The sequence below is a fragment of the Mesocricetus auratus genome, unplaced genomic scaffold (genome assembly GCF_017639785.1).
Source record: "Mesocricetus auratus isolate SY011 unplaced genomic scaffold, BCM_Maur_2.0 Super-Scaffold_100015, whole genome shotgun sequence".
NCBI classification, from domain to species: domain Eukaryota; kingdom Metazoa; phylum Chordata; class Mammalia; order Rodentia; family Cricetidae; genus Mesocricetus; species Mesocricetus auratus.
In genome coordinates this window covers 33,762,401-33,790,339 of record NW_024429198.1, presented here as the reverse complement: position 1 = coordinate 33,790,339, position 27,939 = coordinate 33,762,401, and the positions used below count along the sequence as shown (strand labels likewise).

Sequence of the window (27,939 nt, the reverse complement as noted above, 5' to 3'; positions counted from 1 at the left end):
AATTGCAAAACACGATCCAAGCAGGGACTGAGCTGAATCTGGTGTGGGCATGGCTAGGCACAGGATTTCAGTAGCTAACTTCAAGTGGGAGAATAGACGCTAAGATAAAACATTTTCAAAAAATACCCCACAAGGACAATTTTTTGGCTATATGCTTTCTAGTACTCTCCCCCCCCACCACACACACACCCTGTAATAGGAAAACAACATCTCTATAATTGGCACTTGACATGCTGTTTGCATTGGACTGTGGTACACCCAGCACAGATTTCCTGCTGATGGAAACATTTATCATTGTGATTGCCCCAGAGTGGCAGGTGGTGTTATCAATTACCTCTTCTTACCAATAATAATATTAGTATGGTAATATCTTTGCTCAAGTGAGAACCAATTAGTGGTCACTTGTCACAGCACTAAAGACACAAAATCACGCTGAATTTAACCCAAAGGACCTAAAAAAAAAGTTGGAGGTGGGAGAGGAACCAAAGGAAAGCAGGAAGGTGGCCAGGGAGTAGGACAAACAAACAAACAAAAACAACAAAAACCAGGAACTTTGTAAGGGAAAAGAATGGAAGAGGACAGAAAACAAACACCCTAATATCTGAATACCTATTTTGTGTGGAGGAGCTGGGGAAATAAACACATTGTAAACAAAATGTCAAGTACACCTATGTAAAACTGTCTGCTGTGAATCCAGAGCCAGGTATCTTCAGCAAACCGTGACTGTGAAGTCACAACCAACTACTCAGCTCCCCTTGTCAAGTCAATCTTGCAGACAGGCTTTCTGTTTTATCTGAAGAAATGATACAAATTAATCCAAACACCTAATTATATGTTCCATTAATGTAAAATATACAGTATTAATTTGTAAATAATATCATTAAGCAGACAAAATAATAACGTGTCACCTCTTAAGATGAAAACAACATTGCAAGAGGAAAGACAATTAACACATTAGATTTAATTATAGGGAGGAATAGCAACTTTTGTTTTTGCAATAGAGCTTAGGTATTACAATATCTTAATATGCAGTGGTCATGTGGTAAGCATTCATGTTAGGTGTGCCTAACGACAGTGGAGCCTCTTCTGCATTAAGCTAGGCACAGCAAGGGAGACTGCTTCCTGCCTCATCTGTGGAAATAATACACAACACATTGTCACTTTGAAATATACTGTTTTGATTAAAGCTTCAGATACAAACTCTTCCATCAAAATTTGCCACACTGGATAAGAACAATGAAGGGTTTCCATATAAGCACTGAAAAGCAAGGGAGGGAGAGCATAGGTAAGGAGAAAAACATGTTTTTGTTTTCCAATTTTACTACTTAAAAAACAAACAAAAAACCCTCTCCTTGGTTCCAGTCTTTGAAAAGTGCACTTCAGGATCCACTTTGAATGTGGTCCTTCCACAGTGGAGGGAATTTGTATAGGTTTCTGCTTCTGGTTCTTTCCTCCACATTTTTGACGTGTTCTCAACGAAATTCCAGCGAAGTCAGCCTCAGGGGAGTCAGGTAGCCTGCAAGCTCGCACACACAACTCAGTCAGGCTTCACCTCGACCCTGCCACGGCAGACCTCCCTGGACTGATCCAGTGTGGAGACCTCAGCACCCGGCATCCACACAAGCTAGCTGGAGAGAGATCAGCAATGTCCACTTCTGCCTGAGTCCCACCCGCTTCACTTAACAATTAAGAATCATTCCACACCCCTGGAATCTGAGGGCTTGCTGCTTTCATCAGAAGGGTCAGGGCCGGATTCACCTTCATTGCTGGGACTAGGCAGATCCTCCCCTACACCTCATAGGAAATGCAAATCAAGTCTTCCAGTTAAACAGTTACACTGGGAAGAAAGACCTGGGCAAGCATTCAGGCTTACTGCACAAATCAGGAGGCAGCAAGAGGATGGAAGAGGACTTCAAGCCACAAGAAAAAGGTTAAGAGTAGCTTAAAGTGACCCAGTGAAGGGTTGGGGGCGATCAGGTGGTTGTGGGATCCATCCTTCCTGAAAGACTTAGCGGGAACCCGTTTCTGCTTCTCCCTTAGAGTGTGTCAGAAGGGGGGAGGAGGGAGGGAAGCCAAAGCGAACCCATAAAAGACAGAGCACCTTTAGAGGGGAGCTGGACACGCACGACCTGTGTTTTCTAATAACAACCTTGCCACCAAGTTGCTGCAACTTTTCTCTAACTCTTAATTGTCCTATAAATTTTGCAAAATTTTTCATTTCACACATCACACCTGCTCTCCAAAACAGCACTTGCATTTTTTTCTCTCCTTGTCCTTACTGCTCTCTGTCAAGTTTCTACAGTAAAAGTCCTGCCCCGATCGCCCCCAAAGTCCTGGTTGTAACTTTGTCGTCAAAGCCTTTGCACCCGGCACTTGTGTCCCCCTTTCCCAAACTCTGCAGCTGTTCAGAACTTCACCGCATGATCACAGCGAGACATAGACATTTCACCCCAATAGCTTAACTGTACACATGCCATCCGTGTGCGAGTGTGTTAAAACAGAACTCGAGATTTCAAACATTTTTTATTGCTTTTCTTAAAAAAACATTTTTCTCACGTAAATGAGTACACCCTCCACCAAAAGAAAAAGCAAACCAACCTTAAGGATTTTTTTTTTTCATAAGTGACTCTTGGGGCTGTTTGGAGGCGACTCCAACCTGTGCGCATCGCGTTCTTCCGCACAGTTCTCTTGCGCTCTTCCCGGAGCCCAAAGTTGTTGCTTCGTGGAACTTTGACTAGATGCGGGAGGAAAAACGCAGTGTGGGAACCGGAGTCTAGAATCGAAAGGCAGCTTTTGGGGCGCTCTACAAGTTAGCCAGGCTGAGGTCCTGTGGAAGGGGCAAGGGATTCCTTCAGTAGGCAAGCCCATTCCCCAAGCCCTGCGGGAAGCTCACCGGTCTTTGGGCGTTGGGGCTGGAGGGCGACTGTCTACTTTTCTACCCTCCACCCACGAAACAAACCAGGGTAAACGTCGGGAGGCCATCTGAGCCGAAACTTCGCACACTTGGACACTTGCACGGACCAAATAAGAAATTTAAGAAATGGAAGAAGAAGAAAAAAACATGTTTGTGGAGAAGGGCATTGGAGCTGCTGCAGCGAGGCCTGGGGCACATCCTGGTGGCGGCTCCGGGATGGAGGACGCACACGGACGCGTGTGCTCGGTGTGGTGGGAGAGCGCGCGAGTGAGTGCGCGAGAGCGAGGCCGCGTTCGCGTGAACGCGGGCAGGGAGACCGGTGCAGGGAGCGCGCCGCGCCAACTGGCCAAGGGTGCCCGGCTGGTGTAGACATGCGCGACCCCCTCACCTGCCCCCCTTGTCACCCCCGAAATCCCGACAATACACGGCCGGCTCGCCGGACTTTCGTGGACTTGGAACTTTTGAGTCTCACTCGTTGCCCACTCTGCAGGCCCGGACACTGGACACTGGGCACTGGGGCCACAGAGCCGGCGGGAACGGGGAGAGGGGGGCGGCACCAAGGTCCCGCTGCCCCCACCCTCCCCTAGACTTAAGAAGCCATCGGCGGTGGGGAGGCCCTGGCAGGCGGGCACGGAGCCGTGGAGGCCCTGATGGTGGCGGCGGGCGGGGCGGGCACTCAGGAGTCGGTGGGGACCGTGGGGGGGGCAGCAGAGGGGAGGAGAACGCAGGGAGGGGAGGAGCCGCGAGGCCCGCGCCGCTTCCGAACCGGAAAGTTGGTCTTGCCGAAGTCCTGCCACCCTAGCGTGCGCACTCCGCTCCGGCCGCGAGCCTCTGAGCCTGGAGGAGCGCCGGAGGACCCCGCAAAGTGGACAAGAGCCGGGAGAGAAAGTCCGGAGACAAGGGCACCTGAGCCGGAACGGGCTGAGCAAGCTGAGCAGCGCGGCGACCGGCTGCCTGCTGAGAACCAAAGGCAGTCGGCCGGCCGGCCGGCCCGGTGCGCAGGCGGTGCGGCGACCGAACGGCCCGGGCGAGACAAAGACGCCTGCCGGGCCGGAGCCCTGCCCGCGGCCGCTCGCTCCGGGAGGGGCCGCCCGGCGGTGGCGGCGGCGGGGGAGGGGGGGGGCGACGGCGCAGACACTCTATAAAGGGGCGAGCCCGGCGCGCCGGCGGAGACGGCGCCGCGCGGACGCCACCAAAGTTTGCAGCCTGCGCGGCGCGTAGGGTTCTTTGCCACGGCCCGCACCGCACCCCGGCCCGCCGAAGCCGCACCTGGGCAGCAGAGGAGCGCGGCTCCCGAGCGCGGTTGCCGGAGCCCGCGATGTGAGAGTCGTGGGGCAGCGCGCACCCAGGTCCGCAGGCGCCGCGGCCCCTCCTCGCCAGCGCGGCTGCTAATTGCGAGAGCGGCCTCATTTGCATAGGCCGCCGGAGTCCGCTGGAGGCCGGCCAATCGGCGCGGCCCTCCGCTAATGGACATGCATTATTCACCAGCCTAATTGCTCAGCCCCATGCGCGGCCCGCGCAGCCGCCGCCACCGCCCCGCGCCCCGCGCCCCGCGCCCGCCCGGCCACCCCGCGCCCACCCCGCGCTGTCCCCGCCGGCCACCCCGCTGATGCCGCTGCCCCGCACGGGGCCGGAGCGCCGCTAGCAGCATGTCTCGGCGCAAGCAGGCCAAGCCCCAGCACCTCAAGTCGGACGAGGAGCTACCGCCGCAGGACGGGGCTTCAGAGCACGGTGAGGGCCGGGGACCTCAGGGTGGCCCGGAGTTCTAGGGCGCCCACCCAGGTTGGGGAAGCGCGGGCGGTGGGAGCAACTGCGTGCGTCTTGGAGTGGGGAAAAGTTCCCCTGGTTACCGCGAGCGAGTGCTAGCTATGAGTCCAGTCCCTCGGTCAGTCTGACCAAACCGGGACCGGTACTCCATCGAAGCGCGCGGGCGCGGAAAAGAGTTGCCGGCCAAGTAAACTTGGCTCCGCTGCTCCGACTTGGGGAGCTGCGTGCGGACCGCGCTACGGCCGGGCCGGCTCCGGGATGGACCAGAATCCGCTGGGCCAGAGACGGAGGCCGGCTCTCCGAGAGCGGGCGGGTGGGGGGGTCCGAGCTGCCGCCTCCCTGTTGCTCTGCGTCTCTGCGCCCCCACCCTGCTTCGGTGGGCCCTGAGCCTCCAGAAACTCCGGGTGTCTGGACTAGTTCAGTACTATCCCCAGGGCGAGCGCAGTAGCGGGGGACGCGTCCGGGGCTCACCTACCGCTAGACGCGGGCCCTGGGAGCCGTCGCCTGGCCAGCTTTGTTCGGCGCCGCGCGTCCTGGTGCCCAGCCGGTGCTCCCCTGGAGCCTACCCGGGGCCCCAAGGCCACCTCGGTGATCCCAGTCTCTGTTGCCTGTCTCCGATATCGCCAGCAGGCCGCATTGGGTGACCCTCAGGCCGCGAACCCCGCGGTGTCCCAGAGCGTTGACAAATCCAATCATCCCTTTCAGGAAGCAAGTGGGAAGTAAATGTCTCTTGGCCTTTCCTTAATGGCCGACTAGGGAATTGTGGGGCGCGAGCACAGCTGTTTCTTTCGGGGGCTAGTGCGTGCATGCGATAGGACCTCAGCACGTTTCTGGCGGATTCCAAGTTTTCCCTTCGGCCTTTTCGTACTCTTTTGGATGCACCGAAATCGGGCGATGGAGATACCTTCGCAGTTACTTCGCTGGTAGCAACTTCCTCCTCGAACCATCCAAAAGTGCAGGGCAGGCGCTATGGAAGTTAGACACTGGAGAAGATGCGAATTTAGTGTGGTTGAACTTTGGCACCCTAAAGTTTGTGGCACCCTGAATCTGTAAACCCTGGGTGCCAGTTTTGGTGCGCCTTGCCAGGGTCCCCAGGGCGCCAGCAAGGAGGCCGAGGAGGGGCAGCCGAGTATGACACGGAGCTTCCCCGACTAGTTCGAGGTGGAATAATTTATTCCTTAAAAGCCAACTTTTATGATCAACCTATTGTAAGTTGTTTAGAGGCAGATACTAAATATTCTTTTAACTGTGAAAACAATACCATCTTCAAAAACAAAACAAAACAAAAACCTAACTCAAGACCCTAACAAATAGGCGGAATGTAGGGGTTTAACACACAGCGTTAAAGTTTGACAAAGCGTGCACGTCGCAGCAGAAAGTGAGAAAATGCCCACAGCAGCCCTGGAATGAATTAAATCCAATGGGACTCCTTGGGTCTTTTTGTTGGTGTGAGGTGAGGGAGCCGGCTTCTCTGCAGCCGAGTCAGCCAAGATTAGAACAGGCGATATGCTAAAAAGAAACGCTTGCATATGTCGGGTAGATTAGGGACAAAGACTCTTTTTGTCATGGAAATGGATTTTTTTTTGTTTTGTTTACTTCTTCACATAGAATTTCTCACACTTGGGTTGTTTTGTATTACCCTCAATGACTACATGATCAAATGAATGGATTTATTTCTGCCGAATGAGAAAGACAGTCTTTCCCTCAAAAGAACTACACTGCATCCCAGTGAGGAATTTTAAAGCTTCATTATTGCGGCTCCTGAATAGCTCAAAATCCGCTTTCACAGCCGCCCTAAAATGCAACAGTGTAAATACTTCTCCGCTTTGTAGGGTCGTTATCAAAATGTGCAATGTCTTCTTTTATTAAAGCATATTTTAATTAATAGAGTAAAACCTCGTGTGTTTAACAGTTAACAAGCTGAGGCACCGTTGTTCATTTTTAATTTCGCTTCAGAAATGTGAGTGTGGTAAAATTAATCGTGTAAACACGTCGGAGGATATATAACCCGGACAGTGTTGAAAACCCCAGATAGTCAATTATTTACGAGTTCTCTTTTGAATTCTGCTCGCTGCTCTAATTTATTTCGAGACTCTCCCATACCCAGGTTTTCCATCCTTTCAGAAGTGGCTTTTTTTTTTTTCTTTTTTAAATCCGGGCAGTGTTTTCTACAGTCGTTCAGGCATCTGATCCCGAGGTTGCCACAGTTCCTCATCATATTTTGCAACAGGCCGAAAATAGCCTGTCTGAGGCTGAGCCCTGATACAGCAGCATGTGCTATTCAGGTTTGAAGGGTAGTTCAGGCAAACTATTAAAACAAGTTCTTTCTGACTGAATTGTTCTGAAGCAGATTGTTCATGGAGCATGAAAGATTCTCCATTCCCTATGAAGTCAAGGAATGCTCATGCTGTCTTAACTGAGATAACCAAGGAAAGTAGTTTGGTTTGGAAAAAAAAGACAAATGGTTGTGTAAACTAAATTACTCCATAGTCATTTCAAATCCTTAATTCTTTTTAGATGCAGAAGAGACAAATATGTGCTGCATGAAGTTATAAGTGAGCTAAGTTTTAGAAATGAAGTAAATGATTCCTTTGTATCACTTTGGGTGTGACATGTTAATTAAAGCACTAGGTCCACCCTGCAGTAAAATTGGAGGCTTTTGTTAATACCATAAGAACAGATAACATATGTTTTAAAAAATGAGAACATTGAAGGCAAAGATGCATAGTCATGTTGATTTCCAGTAGAAACCCAACATTTTTTATGGTTTATATTTCAGGATTTGGTTTTTACACAAACAATGGGGGAAAAAAACAACACATCAATAGCTCTGGTTCTCTCCAGACCTTAGCACTGAAGGAATGAATGACAAATCTGAATGAAAACAAGCCACACTGCCTTATGGAAAGTTCTGGAGTTACCTTGTGATGAAATTTTAATTTTAAGTTACTGAGACTTAAAACCCCATCAGAAACTGTCGTTTTAAATTGCTTATTCACGATTACTTCCCATTTTAGAAATAAATGTAATGCAGCTTTGAGATTCAGTTAGACTTGTGCCACCAGTAACGATATCCTCTGAGGCAGCTGAACATTTTTGCTCTAAGGAAAACTAATTAAAACTTCCAGTGACAGTGCCGCTCTTAAGCCCTACCAAGAACTTTAAAGACATTGCAACCGTGTGCCGGCAAAAAGAAAAAGAAAAGCAGTCCCTAAAGATGCATTTTTCTGTCCTGGGAAAGTCTTGTGTTTAAGGACAAACAAAAGAATGTTGTAATTTAAAACAGTTTTCGAGGATGCATCTTCTTTGTGGGCATTAACTACTTCGTGGTGTTTTTATTTCCTACCAGTTTACAGTATATGGCTATCTTTAAAAATCGTCTCAAATGTGGTGAGTCTGCGACCTAAGAACTAATGAGTGGAATTCATAGACTGCTTAAGTTCAGGGAGAGAAAGCCACCAGTGCTCTGTGAAGAGATCTTTTTTCCTTTTATCTGTATATGCAGGGTTTGCCCCCCCGCCACCCCCAAGACTCGCATTTACAATTCAGCATACCAAAAGGGACAAAACAGAAGCCACTTTTTTACATCCACTGGCAGATTGTTTTCTCTGAAACATGAAAGGTAGGAAAGTAAGTGAAGGGGAAAGAGGGAGGGGAGAACAATTTGCAAACATTTCTTTTTAAAATAACTCTCAAAAACTTAACCTGTTTAAAAATCGTGATCCTAAAATGGGCGCCAATTAGGTCCACCTTAAAGAGAGCTGATTAGCAGACGAATTAGGGAGTTTTTAGAAGGGTGTATTCTAAACTTTCCAAAGCCTTTGCATCATCCAAGGTTTTCGGATGTGTTCAGACTCTAGGAAAGAGAAAGGTGTGGAGCAGCAGCAGGAATTACTTAGCAACACTGATGGTTTCTTTGTATCCAGAATGACGGTGCAAACACAAAAGTGGGTCAGATTTCATATTCAGCTCTACCATCCATCTCCCGGTAGGTAGCTGTAAGAACATTTTTGTTGGGGATGGGGAATGCAACAAACAGGAGCCAAGATTTCTGTTCTAGGAACTGACCATGAGCTGGGATTTAGCATTATGTGTAAGTATTGGCACAAGGTCTTGTGTAAGTAAATTAAAATCCTTTAGGCTGCTCATGGGTTTTTCACCATCTTTTAAGCACAGCGACAGTTTTCAGTGTCATTTTAAAAAAGAATGCAATCAAAGAATGGTCTCCCTTCTCTCTCTTCCTTTACTGTTTTATTGGTTTTTCTTTTCTTCCTTGATTTCTTGACTAGTTAGTTGCCAGTATAAGAAACACCAGTGAATCTTAGACAATATCATGAAGATGTGAGCTAATGCCACTACTGGTGGGACACTTTTGTAATTACAGCGTGTGTTAAGTTACTGCACATTTCCTATACAATCTATGTGAAAATCAAATTTTAGTAATTACTTAAAGGAAACGTGTTTTTAAAAAGTATTTTAGTTTTTCTCTTGTAATTTCAACTCAGTTATGATTTAAGATATAATTAACTATGTGACTGCCAAACAAACAAGGCAAGGCATGCTCCAGGAAGTGAAAAATACAGTTTTTAACAAAATAACGGAATGACCTTTATACTCAAGACTAAGATTGATTTGTTTCTTAATTAAAGGAAAGGGGCTCTGGCCACCAGAGGAAGCTGGTGGTAAGTGAGCGGTTTCTCCTGAGGGTGGACCTTTTCTCCCGCCTCCAGCCTAGTTGTGTGTGCTCTAAGAGGTTCAGCCCCCTTTGCGCCCTTTGAAAGCATGGTGACTTCACAGTATGGCATGGAACCCTTTTAGCTGTGGTCCTAAGCAAGATAGGTGGCAGAATGCTGGCCGGCTTGCGCCTTCTCTTCCCCGAAGGTGAGTTGTTAGGAGTGTTGTGACAAGCCTTTGCCTGCTTCGCCCTGCCAGGGGTGGCCACTAGATGTCAAGCTCATAATACAATTAGTGCATCTGTGCTGTTGACCTTGGCAACGGGACTCACCACTGTTCTGTTAAGTGTGAACTCCGAGTCCGTGCTAACTAGAGATCCCATGAGTTTGTTCCGTACATTACAAGCTTATCAAATGCCATCCAGTTCAGCGCAAGTGTTTATAGCTCTTGGAAGAAGAGAAACCAGCTTGCTTTTGTGTAGCCATTACTTCTTGAACGGTTTAATTAACCCTGCAGGTGCCAGGGCACTTTGTCCTCAAAGTGGCCTCAGATGGAGCTGTTTGATGATAGCCTTGTGTAATTTGTACACATTCGAAGTCACTGGCATCATGGGGTGGGTGGCGGCTTTTTCAGGATGACTTTCTGATTGTATGCAAATTTGTCCCATAGAAATGAAACAGCACCATGAAGTGATGGGAGATGATGGAAATGATTTGATTCCCTAGCCCAGGTTCCTGAAGCCTAATGCTTACAGGTGATCTCAGCGGCTTTCCCGGTTGTGTGACTAGGGCTACTTCAAGGGAGGCATTTTTTTTTTTGCACCAGGTCCATTTTGCTTGCTTTACTCCATCTCTCCCCTATCTCCCCAGCAAGTGATGGGGGGATGGGAGGGTTTGTGCATGCTCTGAAAGTGGATTGCAATGGAACACACACTTTCTAGGAGGAATGTAGTAAAAGGATTTGGAATTCTTTTTTTTTTTAAAGACTTTTTTGTTTGTTTGTTTTATTGTTTTTTTCGAGACAGGGTTTCTCTGTGGCTTTGGAGGCTGTCCTGGAACTAGCTCTTGTAGACCAGGCTGGCCTTGAACTCACAGAGATCCGCCTGCCTCTGCCTCCCAAGTGCTGGGATTAAAGGCGTGCGCCACCAACGCCTGGCCCAGGATTTGGAATTCTTTGTATCAAACCTTAGAAATCTCAGTATTTGAATAGCCTGCCACCTTAACCTGGAGTTATCAAAACCTTGTTTTCAGTCCCACCCCCCCCCACCAAATTATGATCAGAATTGCTGGCTTCTGCTGACATGTCTCAGGTCTGTTTTGGTTGTTGTTGTTTCGGGTTTTGGAGGGGTTGTTTGTTTTTGTTTTCTTTTTGTGAAGTATAGACAGTGGTGTGAGCGTGAGTATAGCATGACGGCTGGATGAAAGGGCGATTGTGCAAGCCTTGAAGTGCAACAAACATCTTTCTATCAAAGTGACTGTGTGTGCACTGCTGCCTCAACTCCATGTCCCATAAAGGGACAGTGTTTCTGCCCCTAGAGTCTCCACACACAGATTAAAACTGAACCAGTTTAAACAGAAGACGCCTGGGGCCTGTGCCACAGGTGGCCGTGACTTAACAAATTTGTGATGTGGGCCACTGAGTAAGAGGGAGCGTGTGGGTCAGTGCCTCCCTGAGAATAGCAAGACTGCCCTCCACTGTTCAGCTCGATGAGCACAGGCTTTCCGGGTCTTGGGGAAAAGGGCAGAAATTTTTCTTTTGCGCCTGGAATTTCTTCTACATTGTTAAACACAGCGGGGGTCTCTATTTGTCTCCTCCTGTGACACAGCTTGGGCTCAGTATGGCGATAATTCATCTTTCTTTATGGGATTCAAAGCTATCATAAGGAGTTAAAAAGAATTAATTTGCAAGAAAATAAGTGTCTCTGAAGAGTTTGGGAAAACTTGAGAAATGCTTGCTACATTTTTAAGAGATGGGAAGACAAAGAAAAGAAGTAGGATTTCCTGTTCGGAAGACCCACCTGGCATTTTAAAGTTAATAGTTAAAGAGGAGAAGTTTAACATGCTGTCTGTACTGAACACGTCTTTACCTTCTCCCTTTATTAATTGTACTGGATTAAAAATGTGTAACAATAGTGTAGCAGAATAAAGCCAACGATAAATCAGCAATTTTACTGGGGCTTTATAAAGGATGAGACTCTCGACACTTTTGAAAAGAGAAAACAAAAATAAACCTTGCTGAGAACTGTGCATAAATATCTGTATAGCAAAAGCATGGCATCCCAAATATCGTTACATACTGCAATGTTTTTCACTTGTGGCCTGAAAAAGATCATGTTTTAGAAGACAAAGAAAGCATAGTGTCACTTTCCAAAACTAACCAGGAGTGAAGGCTGTGATAGGTGAGAATGTACTAAGAATCAGCAGATTTTATTAAACATGCTGTGCTATCAGTGAGTAGAAAAATGTGTTTTTAAACTGAGTGGCGAAGCTAGCTGCCTTGTGGTTTTCTCTGAGAGGTGTGGGCCTTCTCTTTCTCCTCTTCCAGCCACAAACATGGCTCTCAGTGCAAAATGGAATTAGGAACCCTAAGTTCTGGGATGACTATAAATCAACCACAGATTTATTTTTTATCCTTCTTGGCGCAGGAGACTGCTTTCCAAGGCAGTGAGGACCCTGTGGTCCTTCCAGTAGTTATCTTCACCTGGTCACCACTGTCACCAACTGGTCTGCCAAACAGGAGGAAGGCCTTCTTCCAAGAGGGAGACCCAATGCCCAGATGATGGACTTGGTCAACTGGTTAGCATTAGTGTATAACTTTATGTAACCTTTATGTATATAAAATGCCTGCCTAAGCTCTGTCTAGTTCCTTTCAAACCTTAGTTGTCGAACAACCAGCAGGCAAAAATGCAAATTACTTTTAGACACAAATGCAAGTGTTTAGAGTGCTGGTTTTTAAAATCCTCTCCAAAATAAATAAATAAATAAATAAATAAATAAAATAAATGAGTGAATGAATGAGAATAAAAAATTGCATTGCTAATGGATTTCTCAAAGTCTTCTCATTGTTGTCATCTTGCAGAGTGTGCCTCCCTTGACTCTGGTTACCTGTAAATAAAAATATTTAAACAATATTAACTAGTGGGTTAATAACGGTTTAGCATAGTTGCCAGTTCAGAATGTAAATTAAAGAGAAACATGGTTAAATAATATAATCTTGACTATACAAGATGGCAGGGATAAAGGACACTAGAAGCAATGTGATAAAATTATAAGCTGCAGTCAGAGCATCTACCTGGGTTTTCTTTTACAGAAAACAAACAATAATATGCACTTCATACATAGACGCCGTGATGTACACAGTGTCAAACGCGGGTTATAATTTGTTTTCTCTGTCTCTCTTTAGAACACATCAGAGCTCAGCACTTGTGCTGTTGTGAGTCAGTAGACTGCTCCTCCAAAGAGTCCTGTCCTTGCTATGTTCAGTATCTCCAACCATCCGTTCAGTTGGCGTCTTTTGTTGCTTAAAAACATTGCAAATATATACTAGCAATTTCAGTTTCATAAAGGAAATGTGAGTCTTTTATTCATATTTATGCCTATCTTAGTAAGTTTCTGCTTATCTCCAACTTTTATAAAGGAGGTCTAGTTACATTTGAATTTGGAAAACAGCTATGCTTGAGCATGTTAGAATTAACATCAAAGCAACTGTTTTACTGGTATTTTAAACAGACCCCAGCAGAAATGTTAAATGGTAATTCTAATTTATTTGCCCCAAATAAGAAATGCAAATTGTTTTTGAAGAATTTTCCCCTCCCTGACTGTAGTTTTTAAGATCACTCTCTTGCCAAAAGTGAAATTCATGATGAAGCTTGGCTCATAAGCAAATTGTTGCCAGGCTTGGTTTCCTTGGGCTCATTAACATAAAGAACTGTTAACGGGTCCAAAGGGTCAGAATGCCTTTTCCTTACAATTTCCTCCTTCAATTTAGAAGGAATATAGGTGAAGGATCATTTTACTTTGGACAAAATATCTTATGTTGAGATAGTTGTCACTTAAGATTGCATTAAGCAGAATGGCATTATTTGTCAGATTCGTGCATTCTTTGGACAGCTAAGAAACACATGTAATTTAGCAGCCCTTGCTGTGGAGAAAATAAAAAAGAAAGAAAGAAAGAAAGAAAGAAAGAAAGAAAGAAAGAAAGAAATTACCTAAGGGAGAGTGAACCCTAAAAACACTTAACGCATTAAAAAAAAACTAATGGGAATGTAAAAATGCAAATCTTTAAGGTAAATAGAGACTTGTTTGGGTCAAGACCCTTTTGAAAAGCACAGGTCCTCTGTGTCACACTACACTTTGTTATAAGGAAAATCTGGGAAAGTTCATTTGTGAAGGTATAACTTACAGTTATGTAAATTAATTCCGGCCACATTGAATGCACTTTAAATAGTCTCAGAGTCAGGCCACTCTTAAGCATTTTCTGAATGAATTGTCCCTAGAGCATACCAAATATAAAGAAAGAGTACTCTTAGTAAGATATTGTCTGATTTTTATAAGATTTAACATGTTACTTTTTGTGACTTGTACATACTGTACATTTTTATCTTCTTAGAGGAGGTGCATATAGACAGCATTTCAAGGCATTAGCAATTTTAATATGTTGGTGTTTCCCTTTTTTAGGAAGTACAAAAATTATAATTTTTATGTCATAGCTTTTACACTGGGAAAGCTACTTTTTAAAGTCAGCCTCCTGCTTAGTTATTTCTGTGCATTTATTTTACTGCTTAATGTAAATGAGTTTTTAAATGTCGGCTTAGGTATATATACATATGTGTGTATGTGTATATGATATGCATGTGTTTTGAAGGACATTATACAATTAAAGAGAAATAAATTTTTTGGCATTTCATTAAAACTTCTAAAATTGTTACTGGAATTTTGACGAGCTCATAGTTTTGTTTTGTTTATTCCATGATTAAAAATTTCTAGCCTTTCCCAATCCTGTTCCATAACCTTAACCAGGTTTTACAATTAGTTTTGCATACATTGAGCAAGGCTGAGCATGGAGTATTTGTTTTGTTAATGTGCCTATCTGCTGTATAAATCGGCTGTGTCTTTGCTCCCAGCTACCCTCAACCTCATTACAGTTACCTCTATTACGTTCCTTCCCCCATGCAGTAATGAGACTGCTTGGTGCAGCCTGATCTTCGCACTGAGTTTAGTTTAAAAGTCTATGGGGTTTATGGGCTGCAGCTCTAACTTCTTTCCCCTTCAAATGGCTTAGCCAGTTAAGAAAATGCTAATTGAATGCTGCTAATAATTTTTAAAGGCATGTATAAATTACCTGGAGATAATGGGCTCATGGAAACCAACAGACCAGCCGCAAAAATATTTTTATTTCATTTTCCAGGAGAGGAGCAGTGGGGTTTCCTGGATAAAATTAAAAAACAAAACAAAACAAAAAAACAGATTTCTCTGCTCAACGTGGTACTGAATCAACCTACCCCCCCCCCAAAAAAAAAGAAACCTAAAAAGAAAAATATTAGGAAGTCCATGTGCTGGTGTCAGAACTCCAGTGCCTTTTCGGGTGGGACTGGAAAATGTTTTGTTCTCCACCTCAACTTTGCACATTTAACAAAGAGCTGACTTGCCTGTGACATTTGCTCTATTCAACGGATCTGTTGCTGTCACTCCATCTGGGAAAAACAAAAAACAAAAAAAACAAAAACCCTCCTAGTCAGTGGCACCCAAACTGGAACACAAACCTGGCAGCAGTGGGCATCTCTCCCCACACAGTGACCCAAAAAGCCAGAGCCAGAAGTGTCACTGGTGTCGATTTCAGTTTCCCATACAGCTATTTATTTGATCAGGTGTGAATTAGAGTTGTTCATTAAACAGGGTTGTTATTCGGTACAAGAGGGATAGGGAGACAGAGGAAGTAGCTGCCTACAACAGTAATTAAACATGTGTAACCAATTAGAGGCTTTTCCACGATGGTGCAAGCATATAATTTGCTAAGTCTTTCTATGAGAATAGATGAAAATAGGTACAAAAAGTGTGTCTGACTACAACATTCTCATGTTAAACATGTCAACATAAATGAACTTTAAATATATAATTCCTGGTTTGTTAACAAACCACTGAACTCCATTGGCTAATCACAATAACATGTAATTTCAAGTTCATCTCGCCAAAGAATATTGCATCTGACAGAGCCGATTAATTGTCCTAAACGTGATTCATTTTAGACCTAGTGTATATTGATAGTCATCTGGCAAATCCTAAAATGTAGAGGCCTTCCGAAAGAGAAGAGGTAGGGGAAGGGAAGGGCCCCACCATTATGATCCAAAGAAGTGCTTGTAGTTTCTTTGTTACGTTCACAAATCACAGTATTTAGCCTAAATTTCCTACGTGAAATAAATGCCTACCGATTCAAAAGGTTCTTTAGGATCATGTTAGATTGGCACCGCCTCCGCTGGGCTTGGAGATGATGAATCCATGAGGCCAAAGCACACCACACTGGCTTCCTGTCAGGTGCCGGTGTGTGGGAAAGGTTACGGATTAGCTCTGCGATGTTAAGTGAACTGGCAGAGGCGTCTCTAATTTTGTTGGAAATGAGGAAGCCCGATGGTAAAGGAGACTCCTAATGAGCCCGTCGAAGGCTAGCTTTGTACCCAACAGACAGGGTGGCTGCGGATTGTATGAAGATATTGGAAATCGATGGCTTGTATGGAATTCATTAAGAAGCAGTATCCACAATTGATAGAGCCTCATAATTTGATGGATTGTGCTAAGAAAATGATTAGCTAGCTAGAAAGAGTCACAGAACACACACGCTGGGACGTCAGAAATGTTGAAGTGGGGTAATTTGTACAAAATAAAAAATATTGATTTTACCGATGTGCAAAATTTTGAAATGGAGGGTGGCTGTCTACGGAGCCTAGCTGATGTAATCTCTTGGTTTCCTAGGCGTCCCCGGGGACGGTGCTGAGGACGCAGAGAGCGGCAGTGAGAGCAGGAGCGGCAGCGAGGAAACCAGCGTGTGTGAGAAGTGTTGCGCCGAGTTCTTCAAGTGGACAGACTTCCTGCAGCACAAAAAGACTTGCACCAAGAACCCACTGGTGCTGATCGTGCATGACGATGAGCCAGCGCCGCCCTCCGAGGACTTTCCAGAACCTTCTCCCGCCAGCTCACCCAGTGACCGCACTGAGAGTGAGGTGGCTGAGGAGGTGGCACCCACGGAGGGCAGTGAGGTGAAGGCTGCTGCAAAGGAGGCGGAGCCCATGGATGTGGAGGCGTCTGCAGACAAGGGCCCTCCGGGCCCAGGTGTGCCCCCACCGCCCCCTGCGCTGCCACCACAACCGGAGCCTGCAGCCTTCAGCATGCCTAGCACCAATGTGACGCTGGAGACGCTGCTCAGCACCAAGGTGGCCGTGGCACAGTTCTCCCAGGGTGCACGTGCAGGCGGAGCGACAGGCGCTGGTAGCACCGTGGGCGCTGTGGCAATCCCCATGATCCTAGAGCAGCTCGTGGCACTGCAGCAGCAGCAGATCCACCAACTCCAGCTCATCGAGCAGATCCGCAGCCAGGTGGCCCTGATGAGCCGCCAGCCTGGGCCTCCACTGAAGCCCTCCGCCGGTGCCCCTGCAACAGCCTCAGTCCAGCTTCAGGGCCTGGCTCCGCATACGGCCCTCCAGCTTTCCACTGGACCTGCTACTGCCTCTGCGGGCTCAGGCTCCGCCCTGCCAGCAGCCTTCGATGGCCCCCAGCACCTGTCACAGCCTGCATCTGGCACAAGCACTCCCTGTAGCACCAGTGCTGGCCCCGCTGAATCTGGGGCACACCCAGCCTGCAGCACTGGCCCGGCTCCAGGAGCCGTGGCTGCAGCAGCCAGTGCAGTGGGCAACACGGTGCAGCCCCAGAATGCATCTACACCCCCTGCCCTGGGTCCTGGGCCCCTCCTCAGCTCAGCCTCCAACCTGCCAAACCCTCTGCTACCTCAGACCTCATCCAGCAGTGTCATCTTCCCCAACCCGCTGGTTAGCATTGCTGCCACAGCCAATGCCCTGGACCCCCTGTCGGCTCTTATGAAGCACCGCAAGGGCAAGCCCCCTAATGTGTCAGTGTTCGAGCCCAAGGCCAGCGCCGAGGACCCTTTCTTTAAGCACAAGTGCAGGTTCTGTGCCAAGGTCTTCGGGAGCGACAGCGCGCTGCAGATACACCTGCGTTCCCACACAGGGGAGCGGCCCTTCAAATGCAACATCTGCGGGAACCGCTTCTCCACCAAGGGCAACCTGAAGGTCCACTTCCAGAGGCACAAGGAGAAGTACCCCCACATCCAGATGAACCCCTACCCTGTCCCAGAGTACCTCGACAATGTGCCCACCTGCTCCGGCATTCCCTATGGCATGTCCCTGCCCCCAGAGAAGCCAGTGACCACCTGGCTGGACAGCAAACCAGTGCTGCCCACTGTGCCCACATCAGTAGGGCTGCAGCTACCCCCCACTGTCCCCGGCACCCACAACTACACTGACTCCCCTAGCGTCACTCCCATCAGCCGTTCCCCACAGAGGCCCTCGCCAGCATCCAGCGAATGTACCTCTCTGTCTCCCGGCCTCAACAACACTGAGTCTGGGATCACAGTGAGGCCCGAGTCGCCCCAGCCGCTCCTCGGTGGGCCTTCCCTTGCTAAAACCGAGCCAGTCAGCCTGCCTTGCGCCAGTACAAGGACGGGGGATGCTCCTGTGGTAGGGGGGCAGGTCAGCGGGTTGCCCACCCCGACTGCCACCTCGGTCACAGACAGCGCCTGCACAAGTCTCGGTAGCCCTGGCCTTCCAGCTGTTTCTGACCAGTTCAAGGCCCAGTTTCCTTTCGGCGGGCTGCTCGACTCTATGCAAACGTCAGAGACCTCAAAACTGCAGCAGCTGGTGGAGAACATCGATAAGAAGATAACGGACCCGAACCAGTGCGTCATCTGCCACCGCGTGCTAAGCTGCCAGAGCGCCCTGAAGATGCACTATAGGACGCACACAGGGGAGAGGCCCTTCAAGTGCAAGATCTGTGGCCGCGCCTTCACCACCAAAGGCAACCTGAAGACACACTTTGGGGTGCACCGTGCGAAGCCCCCTCTCCGGGTGCAGCACTCCTGCCCCATCTGCCAGAAGAAGTTCACAAACGCGGTGGTGCTGCAGCAGCACATCCGCATGCACATGGGGGGACAGATCCCAAACACGCCACTGCCCGAGGGCCTGCAGGAGGCCATGGACGCTGAGCTGCCCTTTGACGAGAAGAACGCCGAGACCCTCAGCAGCTTTGACGACGACATTGATGAGAACTCCATGGAGGAGGACTCAGAGCTGAAGGACACGGCCAGCGACTCCTCTAAGCCGCTTCTCTCTTATTCGGGGTCCTGTCCACCCTCACCCCCGTCAGTCATCTCCAGTATTGCTGCCCTCGAGAATCAGATGAAAATGATTGACTCGGTCATGAACTGCCAGCAACTGACCAGCTTGAAGTCAGTGGAAAATGGGTCTGGGGAAAGTGACCGCCTGAGCAATGATTCCTCATCGGCGGTGGGTGACCTAGAGAGCCGTAGTGCGGGCAGCCCCGCTCTATCTGAGTCCTCGTCCTCCCAGGCTCTGTCACCTACTCACAGTAATGGCGAGAGCTTCCGTTCCAAGTCACCAGGTCTCAGCCACCAGGAGGATCCACAGGAGATCCCACTGAAGACTGAAAGGCTGGACAGCCCACCCCCCGGCCCAGGAAATGGAGGTGCCCTGGACCTGACAGCGGGCCACCCTGGGCGGCCACTCATCAAGGAGGAGGCCCCTTTCAGCCTGCTGTTCCTGAGCAGAGAGCGGGGTAAGTGTGCGAGCACTGTGTGTGGTGTCTGTGGCAAGCCCTTTGCTTGCAAAAGCGCGTTGGAAATCCACCACCGCAGCCATACCAAGGAGCGGCCATTTGTCTGCACAGTCTGCAGGCGAGGCTGCTCCACTATGGGTAACTTAAAGCAGCACTTACTGACACACAAGTTGAAAGAGCTGCCTTCTCAGGTGTTTGACTCCGACTTTACTCTAGGTCCCAGCCACAGCACGCCTAGCCTGGCCTCCAGCCCTGCGCCCACCATGATCAAAATGGAAGTCAACGGTCACAGCAAGGCGATCGCACTGGGTGAGGGCCCAGCCCTACCAGCTGGAGTCCAGGTCCCTACTGGGCCCCAGACAGTGATGAGCCCTGGCCTGGCACCCATGCTGGCACCCCCGCCACGCCGGACACCCAAGCAGCACAACTGTCAATCATGTGGGAAGACCTTCTCCTCAGCCAGTGCCCTGCAGATCCATGAGCGCACCCACACTGGCGAGAAACCCTTCGGCTGCACCATCTGTGGCAGGGCCTTCACCACCAAGGGCAATCTCAAGGTAAGAGGGCCACAGGCCTGAGGCTGTGGTCAAGCCACATGGCCCCTGCACCCCGCCTAGGCAGAGATTCTGTCTATGCATACACACGTGTGGAGTGGGTTGTTTGTACATATACAGTATGAGTGTATATAGTGTGTGCATGAGTATACATAGGTTTATATGAGTAGTACACACACATGCATACTCAAAGGATATGCGTGTCCCATTAAACAGCTGTAAGTGATGCAGGAATCCGTGTTCCAACAAGGGATCTCATGTCTGATGCTCCTGGTGGTGTTAGCCTCGGGTCACGGTAGAAACTTGATGAGCATGCCCAGGACACAAACCTCTCGAATATTGGTCCTTAAACATTAGCATATAGCAAAGATGAGACTTGCTCTGTGAGTTCTAGAATGTTCTGTTGTCTAGGTAACCACAGACAGGGACACCAGGTGGGGAGTTTCCCAGCATGTGAAGCCTGTGTCCCTCCTTAAGAACAAGCATGGCTGAGTGTTCTCACTGATGGTAGATGATACAGACTGCTCCAGGTTCCCAGCTATGCTGCCGGCCTCAGCCAAACACATACCACCTCATGAATGAGGCTAAAATGGTTACTGTCTCAAGTAGAGGTCTCAGAAGCCTCTCTAGAGAAAGCCACTGGCCAATACCTGTGGCTTCTATGCTGGACCAGTGCTGACTGACAGTAGCCTCTTGTGGACGCTACAGCTCTGGGTGGCTCAGGAGGCCTTAGCACTAACCTTTCCTGTTCCAGAGAAAGCAAGAGAAGGTCAAAGAGTTTAAGACCTGCCACAATCTTGAAAGTGGGCAGGGGTGGTGGTGATGGTGGTAACTGAGTCTAGTCTACTTGGCGAATTCCAGGTCAATAGCAGACCCTACCTATCTCAGAAAAAAAAAGTGGACCATGCTTGAAGAATAACACAAGAGGTGTCTTGTCACACACACACACACACACACACACACACACACACACACACATAAGGTGGGGACTGGATGACAGCCGTGAAAAAGGTCCTTTATCCTTAAAGTTCTGGAACATTCTCTAGCAGTCTTGTGTGTGTGTGGGGGGTTGTTAGTGTCTGATAAATTTGTTAGTTTACATACTGGTTTTGCTTTTTATATTCACAGAATGAAATATGCTATATATACTACAAGGTGCTCAAAAAAGCCCATCTGAATGCATTCTGTTGACCCCGAGCTAATGCTTAGAGTGGCAATAAATAACATGAAACATTGACTCTAGGACGTTGCTGCCAGACAGTTCTAGACTGTCTTACTTGTGGCTTGTCTCTCTGTGTCTCCCGCAGGTACACATGGGTACCCATATGTGGAACAATGCACCTGCAAGGCGTGGCCGCCGCCTGTCAGTAGAAAACCCTATGGCCCTGCTCGGTGGTGATGCTCTCAAGTTCTCGGAGATGTTCCAGAAGGACCTAGCAGCTCGGGCAATGAACGTCGACCCCAGCTTTTGGAACCAGTATGCTGCTGCCATCACCAATGGCCTGGCCATGAAGAACAATGAGATTTCTGTCATCCAGAATGGAGGCATCCCTCAGCTCCCAGTAAGTCTAGGCGGAGGTGCCATCCCGCCTCTGGGCGCCATTGCTGGTGGGGTGGAAAAGACACGCACTGGCAGTAGTCCACCCATTGTCAGCCTGGACAAAGCAAGTTCAGAGACGGGAGCCGGCCGGCCGTTCACAAGGTTCATTGAGGATAACAAGGAGATTGGAATAAACTAGCCAGATATGCTAAAGACTGCGTCCTTCTGCTCTGTCCCGAGCCTACTAATCACAGTCCCAGCATCAGGCTGTGGACCCCACATGCCTAGTCAGTCTCTCATTAATATTTTATCCCTGACAGAAAGCACCTGTGCCACGTGGCTGCTGAGTGCTAGGTACTTCTTCAACAGTGGGGTAGACTGTTCTTAAGGACTCTGCAAGCTTTTGAGTCGATTTCAGACCATAGCTTAAGTGCTTGGAAAACTGCCTTAGGAACAGAAAGAACTCCAACCGTATCTACTTCATTTCTCCTAAAACCTAGTGACCCCCCTCACTGGGGGGAACAGGGTCCCCTGTGGTCATCCAGCGAGCCACATTCAATGTTTTATTCAAATTCTGTAGACGCTTGAACTGTGTTTTAGGGACTCTTCATCGTGAAGAAGAAGTTCAGTGCTCCAAACCCTGTGTATTAAGACAGTCTCTTCGTCTATAATATTTATGTTAAGATTATGCGGGTAACAGACAGTAAAATAACCCAACCTTAAATGAAGACCTTGTATCACAAAATACATCTGGCAATGTGATTTTTTTTATTTAAAGCAAGATTTGCTTTACTATAAATAAGTGGATTAATTAAATGCAGGCAAAATTGTGACGTTCTATTGGGAAAGATAGCATGCTATTTGTGTGCAAGTACCTGTCAGTAATGCCCCACCCCCTTTTTTAATTTAAATGTTTGTAGCTGCTATGTGAACAGTTGTTCTCTAGTGTGGTCTGTAGCCCAGTGGTTGACTGGGGACAAGTTACAGACAAGCATCACTGTAAAATGATTCACAGCATTATAATATTTCACATTATCAAAGCTGTATAATAAAGAGGTAATGTTTGTATAACGTGGTTGCAAATCTTAATTTATACAATTGCACTTTTAGTATTTTGTATTAGGGAGGTTTGTCTATAATTTGAGAATTTAAAAAAAAAGATGTAAAGTATTTTATAAATAGTACTTCGGTTTAAAGGAAATGGAGGAAAAAAAGAAAAACCATGTCACAGTTTATTGTTTTTGTCTTAAAGTCGAACATGAGAAATCTATGCTGTTTAAGCAGAAAAGCCACCCAGACTTGTCAGCACCTCAGTAAAACAAGGCCTGCCATTTCTTAAATTAACATTATGTAATTTTTCTACAAAACCCGCTGAAAAACTGTGAGCACCCTAACAAAACTTGGACAAATTAAATATCTTAATCCTGTGACGTAGAAAAAGCAAAAAAATAATCAACGGAGTGAACATTGTGTAGGTGTGATTTACTGTAGGCTCGCCTCTTTCCTCACACACACGAGATGTGACTGCCTCGTAGCGCTGGTCATGGAGGAAATGAGACGGGAATAGTGAGTGTCTGGCAGAGGAATCAGTCATAACTGACAGTTTCTGAGCTCGTGATTCATTGTCTTTTCAAGTGCAAATACAGTGCAGTATCCTGACTATCCAAAAGTCTGATCATTTGCTGATGACTTGTCTAAACTGCATTCCGTGAGCAAGGAAGCCAGATGCTGGGAGGCAGGGCTGAATCAAAACTTGAACGTCAGTGTTGTGTGTACTACCTCATTTCTGTGCATCGCAAGCATGCTGGGATGTGACACGATGAACTTCCAACAAACTTGCTCAAGACATACTGTAGGTAGCCGGGTACCTCGGCAGGGAGTTGTCTGTGCCTGAAGGCTAAAGCAGACAGTGCAAAACAGACGGATAGAGCAGTCACCTCATATAACTGAACCAAGGAGACTGCTGTAGGGAATGACTACGGCTCGCTGGTGGCTGAGCAGAGAGCTTCTGGGGCTCATTAGCTGTTCCTGTCTTTGGAAATGAACCCGGAACTCTCTGCCTCTGCGTTCCACGTAGTGGGGTGGAGCATCTCCAGGCCATGCGGTCTCTTGTTGGCGACGGGGACTGGACCGGGTGCTTCGGCTTTGGGAAGAGGAAGACAGGTGGCTGGGGTTGCCGTCCTCTGGCAGTTGAATGTCTTGTTATTTATCTGTGTCCTGGTGTGTTTGTCCCCTCTCTTGGTTGGTGTTTGGTACCGTGTTAGTGTTCCTCTCTCAAAACAATGTGTATATAACTTAAGAAAAGAGAAATGTAAAGCGTTATAAATGAGATGGCTGATGAAGGTGCAGTGACCACCCCCATTGTGTGTTCAGGGCTGGCTGTCCCTCTGCGTGGCGAAGAGAGACACTATTTTTATAACACAAAACCACGCGGGGAGAGGGCCTCCCAGAACCAGCCAGGCTGTTTCGTAGATCCAATATATTTTATGATTAAATCTTGTGGCTTGACACATCTACTGACTGAAATGGATGTCTTAGTCTAGGTTACTATTTTTGTCATATGGAACTGAATAAAATGCAGGATGTCATATTATTTCTGAATTGTGTTCCCTTCTTCTTCTTGGTGGAATTTGCAGTGCTGGTCATTTGTGGTGAATGGATGTCTGTGGAGTTTTCCTTGGGGAAAGTCAACAAGGGTTGACAGCTTAAATCCCAGCAACGTCTGGGCGTACTTAGATTGATCTTGAATTTTCTTTTTTTCGGTGCTGGGCATAGCCAAGCACCTTGCACTGGTCCATATGTCCTTCCTTTGATTTTTTTCTATTTTCCTCCTGAAATAAACATAAATATAATTGTGGGTATTGTTTTCCATCTGCTGGGAAAGACAATGCAGTAGAGATGCCTGCCAAAAAGCCCTGACCGCTCACGGGATTACCTTCCCATCATCTGCACTGAGTGTACATAGCAGCTTCCAGGTCACTTCAACAAACAGATGTTCTCAAATAAGTAGGAAGTACAGGAATAAGAGTGCTCGTGGGCACCACACAGGGCAGACAGCATGTGGACTCCCCGACACCGGCCTCTGCTCACAGTGGGGATGTCATTTATTTTTAAATTAGCTTTGTCTCACAGATAGCATTGCTAAGACTTATAACCTTAATTTAAGAGCTCCTGGATATTATGTCAGATATCCATTTCTTCTTTTTATAAACATTAAATAACTATTTATACCTAGAAGCTGAAGTGACTTGGATCAAGGACATGGTAGAAGAAAAGTTCTTTCAGCAGTGGAAAAAGTACCCATTGCTAATCCAGCTGTCCAGGCCACCCTTCACCCTTCCCAGGTCTTCAGAATCAAACTGTGTTGATGTACTTGAACTAAGCCATATAATAAATTCCATTTTTAAAAATGAGAAATATCAAAGATTCTGCAACTATTTAGAACCACTAATATAAATTAAAATTCAAGAGAAAAAGCATCTGTATCTTCTGTTTCAAAATTAATTTTAAGTAGCAGATTAGAGGTAGCTGGCCTTGGCACTATGTGTGGTTTCTAACCCTGGCACCAGCTCTAGTACTGGAATCGTAAGTGGCAACAATCCCTAAGAATTATTTAACGGCTCTTCTATTCTAAGTTCATTGCAGGATCCGCTAACATTTAAAACTAATTAAAAGCAGTGCTACAGGGCCAAACAAGAATAGTCTTGTCTCCACGGATGACAGTAGGCTGGTGTGTTCCCCTTGCTTTTCTTTCCTGCATGGCAGGCAATACCTGGTCCCATGTGGTATTTCATAAATACAGCCAGTATCAGGGGCATGTCTTTATTCCTAAACAGTGTCTGCACTTGCAGCACACCACCGACTTAAAACCACCGTGGTCCCTCAGCAGTGCGGCTCTAACTGCAGACGCCTGAACCCTTCATGTCTTCCTGTTAGCGCATGCTTGAGGCAAAGCAGTGACTGTGGCTTTGTCGAGCCTGTCCCCACCACATACCCTGGTCAGCCCAGCTCATTTACCAAATATCAGGGCTAAGGTAGAGTGAACAATTGCTTGTTCTCAGTTGAGGTTTCTTGTGACCTGGCACTCCACCAGAAGACAAGATGGCACACATTTTCATCTCTTAACTGATTTGGGAAATGTTAAAATTTCATCTACAAAAATGTTTCTTATAAGAAAAATTCTTTTCCTTTTTACTTAAAGAGAAAAGACTGGCATTAACTCTGATTGGTCTTTGCAAAGGAGAGCCCCCAAGAGCAAGTCACAATACAGTCATCTCCACTACTGTGGTACTGAGTCAGAAATATGGGTGTTATGGGGTCTCCGTGCGATCTTGGGGTCAGGGCAGGAGCTAAAGTGGACAGTGTATCTGCAAGAGACGGGGCCTCTCCCCTCCCCTCATTCACACTTCTTGTCTGTAGGAGCTTAGAAGCTGACCATAGACTCAAATCCTTCCACTTGTAAAACTCCATGTTTTTTTAAAGCCACTGATTATCTACTTTCCCTGTCATGATTCAATGGACAGAGTAATGGACACTACTCAGAGAGAAAGAATGTGAACAATTGCCCAAGAATATTATCTCGTAATATAACATTTTTATTATAAACGACTGATCAAAGAATTCTGTGGAATGGCTTTCCGACCATGAAAATGTGTTTCTGTCTTTACACAGGAAAAGAGCAACAACAGAGCATTCCGCTCTTTGAAGCTCTCTTAAATGCCACAGTACCTGTGCTAAAATAAAAGCTTGTTTCGCGAACACTATGCTGACTTCCTTTTCTGTTAGAAAAGAGATTTTTCTAAGTGACTTGCCGCCCTCCCCAGGAAGATCACAATGCTCAGGTTAACATAGCAGTTATTTCCTGATCATTAAAATATTCAAGAAGCTTAAGTTGTTAACACCCCATTTAGAGCTCTGTGTACATCCAACCTCCTTTCTTTGCCGGCATCCCATTTGATAATCTAGACAATGCAGCACAGCATTCACTCGGCTCGGAAAAAGCTGGTGGGAGAATCAGGAAGGACATTAGGACAGAGCGGATGGTGTCAGCATGAATCAACAGAAAAAGAACGGGTCCTGTCCATGGGCTGAGAGGGAGAACCTGACTGTGTCAGTGTGACCACTCACTCACTGTTCAGGCCTCAAACATGAAAACTTCCAAAGGTGATCATTTGTGAGTTTATAGCTCGCCCCATATTTTCTAAACTGGTTTGACAGACTTCCTTAAAAACCCTAAGATGTCTGCAAACTAGAAATTGTACAGAGAAGCACGAATCACCTCTTGCTCTCCTTATCCGTACAGTGTGCTAAGCCGTCACTGGTTTCACTTATTAACATTTCTCTTGGGTTCATTTGAAGGACACAGATTTTTCATACAAGTAGAGATGGTTTGTTTTTTTGAGACAGGTTCTCTCTGCATATTCCTGCCTGTTCTGGAACTCGCTCTGTAGACCACCCTGGTCTCATTCTCACAGAGATCCACCTGCCTCTGCCTCCCAAGTGCTGGGATTAAAAGCGTGTGCTACTACACCTGTGAGATGAAAAATTTTAAATGACAAAAGTCACCGCTTTTTTTTTAGAACCAGTAGATCCTTCGATTATACTTAAGATACAAAATGTTTGTTTTGTTTTGTTTCCTTATTTGTTATGCCAGTAACAGTTTAGGAACAACTGCCCTTATCCTGATTTACCCACAAGGAATGTAGGCACCATCTATGCCAACACTACCAATGAAGAAATAAAGATGGGCCTGGGAAAAATAATTTTCTCTGCAAAGGACCAAAGTTTTAGGAATATTTCATAAGAAACTGCTTGAGGCCTCACTTCCCACAATTTCAAATAATTGTCAGATAAATTAAATTTCAATAGAAATCCATTCCAACCCCTATCTTTCTGTGGATTTTTGCACTGTGACTTTTAGTAATGTATGTTAAGTTCCCTGTGAATGCTGCAGATATCCTGGGGTCTGTGTTCTTCATTAGTCTCACTCATGCGACCTGGAATTTTCCATGAGACAAATTTAATAACCAGATATTTTTTTTAATCTAGAGCTTTAAAAAAACATACTCAAATTCCAAAGACATAGGCATTGGGAAACAACTCTTCCCCAATGTATAGATGCTTCTCCAATAATAAGTTGACATTGCTAAGATTTCAGCCAGAAGTACCTGGGCCTTTATTACGGAGAAAAGGCCTGTATGATATCGATTCCGGGGAGTCTGGCAACTGGTGCAAATGAGCCTCACTAATAAATATTTATGAACAGTTCTCCTCAGCTGAACTCCAAGCCTCTTCTGAATCTTGGGTGTTTGTAGAGTCTGGGACCAAGCCTGGCAGGTAAGTCCCCAGCTCACGTTTTGTCCCTTGTCCACCCACTCTCGGTGTTGCCATCCCTTACCAGAATTTAGTTGATGGCTTGTTTGCTTGCTCGCGTGGCTTTCTGTTTGTCCTTTTGTTGTTATTGTTTTCACCCCATCTGTCCCAGCTTACTGAAGAATGTGGGATAGCAATTTAATTATAATAACAATCTGGTTATTTCAGTACGGTCCTCTAAGTCAAGCTGTGACCCATGGCATCTTTTCCTTCTGGACTGGATATGATTCTCAGTTTTAGAAATGCAGGCTCTGGGTCTTA

The 27,939-nt window shown here is 46.7% G+C and overlaps 1 protein-coding gene and 1 long non-coding RNA gene across 3 annotated transcripts in view; one reads left to right on the top strand and one right to left on the bottom strand.

Annotated features, from left to right (window-relative positions):
• Positions 1–5,533, bottom strand: part of LOC121144309 — a 112,265-nt gene extending 106,732 nt beyond the window's left edge. The window contains exon 1 of the long non-coding RNA XR_005881636.1: positions 5,157–5,533. This is a non-coding gene — a long non-coding RNA (uncharacterized LOC121144309). The remainder of the gene's footprint in view (positions 1–5,156) is intronic.
• Positions 4,512–23,899, top strand: Sall3 (spalt like transcription factor 3). 2 transcript variants are annotated; one of them, XM_005065411.4, is made up of 4 exons: positions 4,512–4,645; positions 16,321–19,212; positions 19,429–19,769; positions 21,074–23,899. In XM_005065411.4, exons 1-4 carry the CDS (start codon positions 4,564–4,566, stop codon positions 21,503–21,505), a joined length of 3,747 nt encoding a protein of 1,248 aa, XP_005065468.1. In that variant the 5' UTR covers positions 4,512–4,563; the 3' UTR covers positions 21,506–23,899. The 2 variants fall into 2 exon arrangements, with proteins under 2 accessions (XP_005065468.1, XP_005065467.1); XM_005065410.4 differs by having other exon boundaries at positions 16,321–19,769.
• Positions 23,900–27,939: the final 4,040 nt, after the last annotated feature.

Bases quoted from the DNA above. Each gene is read 5' to 3' on its own strand.
- Sall3 (XM_005065410.4), top strand. From the start codon at position 4,564: ATGTCTCGGCGCAAGCAGGCCAAGCCCCAGCACCTCAAGTCGGACGAG. The intron at 4,646-16,320 runs GTGAGGGCCGGG...TTGGTTTCCTAG, and splicing joins GGACGGGGCTTCAGAGCACG to GCGTCCCCGGGGACGGTGCT. The intron at 19,770-21,073 runs GTAAGAGGGCCA...TGTCTCCCGCAG, and splicing joins CCACCAAGGGCAATCTCAAG to GTACACATGGGTACCCATAT.